This window comes from Penaeus monodon, chromosome 33 (genome assembly GCF_015228065.2).
Source record: "Penaeus monodon isolate SGIC_2016 chromosome 33, NSTDA_Pmon_1, whole genome shotgun sequence".
Classification (NCBI taxonomy): Eukaryota; Metazoa; Arthropoda; class Malacostraca; order Decapoda; family Penaeidae; genus Penaeus; species Penaeus monodon.
In genome coordinates, this window is record NC_051418.1 from 10,390,475 (window position 1) to 10,391,059 (window position 585).

Sequence of the window (585 nt, forward strand, 5' to 3'; positions counted from 1 at the left end):
TTCATCTCTCTCTCTCTCTCATTTTTTTCATGAGGGTAGCTCTCTCAGTTCTCATTGTCTTCACAAGTCTTCACCACATCTTTTTCATTTTCCTCTCAAATCAGTACTGAAAGATTTTGGTAAGGCATTTGCCTCCAGTGAATATCAATGCAAACTATTGTAACTCCTTGATTTTAATCATGATTGTGATTTTCAGACTTCAAAGTCATCTATACAGGCAAGCAGGCCTTCTGGATATGGACCTTCACCATCCAAATCTCAAGACCAGTCTAACATAGCAGGAGATAAGGCTGGTGATGCAACAGTGGAAAAGCAACAAACACACATGCCATATGATAGAAATTCAGCAGTATGTCTTATTCATGACATTCAGAAGCTAGCCCAGATGTTGACTCTCTTGTATAGTCGGGCCATCGAACCTAAAGTGTGTTTCCTCCCAGCTGATAAAGTGACTGCTATCAAGGGTAAGAAGAGCCATTGATATGTACAACAGTACTTTACATTCATATGTCTTAAAATTCATGTTCATCTTTAAACCCATTGATGCTGGAGTGGCATTTATATACATGACATGTCTGGAAATCA

General features: G+C 38.8%; 1 protein-coding gene across 1 annotated transcript in view; it reads left to right on the forward strand.

Moving 5' to 3' along the window:
• The window catches only part of LOC119593998 (conserved oligomeric Golgi complex subunit 2-like), a 7,717-nt gene that overhangs the window by 4,634 nt on the left and 2,498 nt on the right, over nucleotides 1-585 (forward strand). Inside the window, exon 10 of the mRNA XM_037943025.1 lies at nucleotides 197-464. Coding sequence (XP_037798953.1) covers nucleotides 197-464 — 268 coding nt within the window. The remainder of the gene's footprint in view (nucleotides 1-196; nucleotides 465-585) is intronic.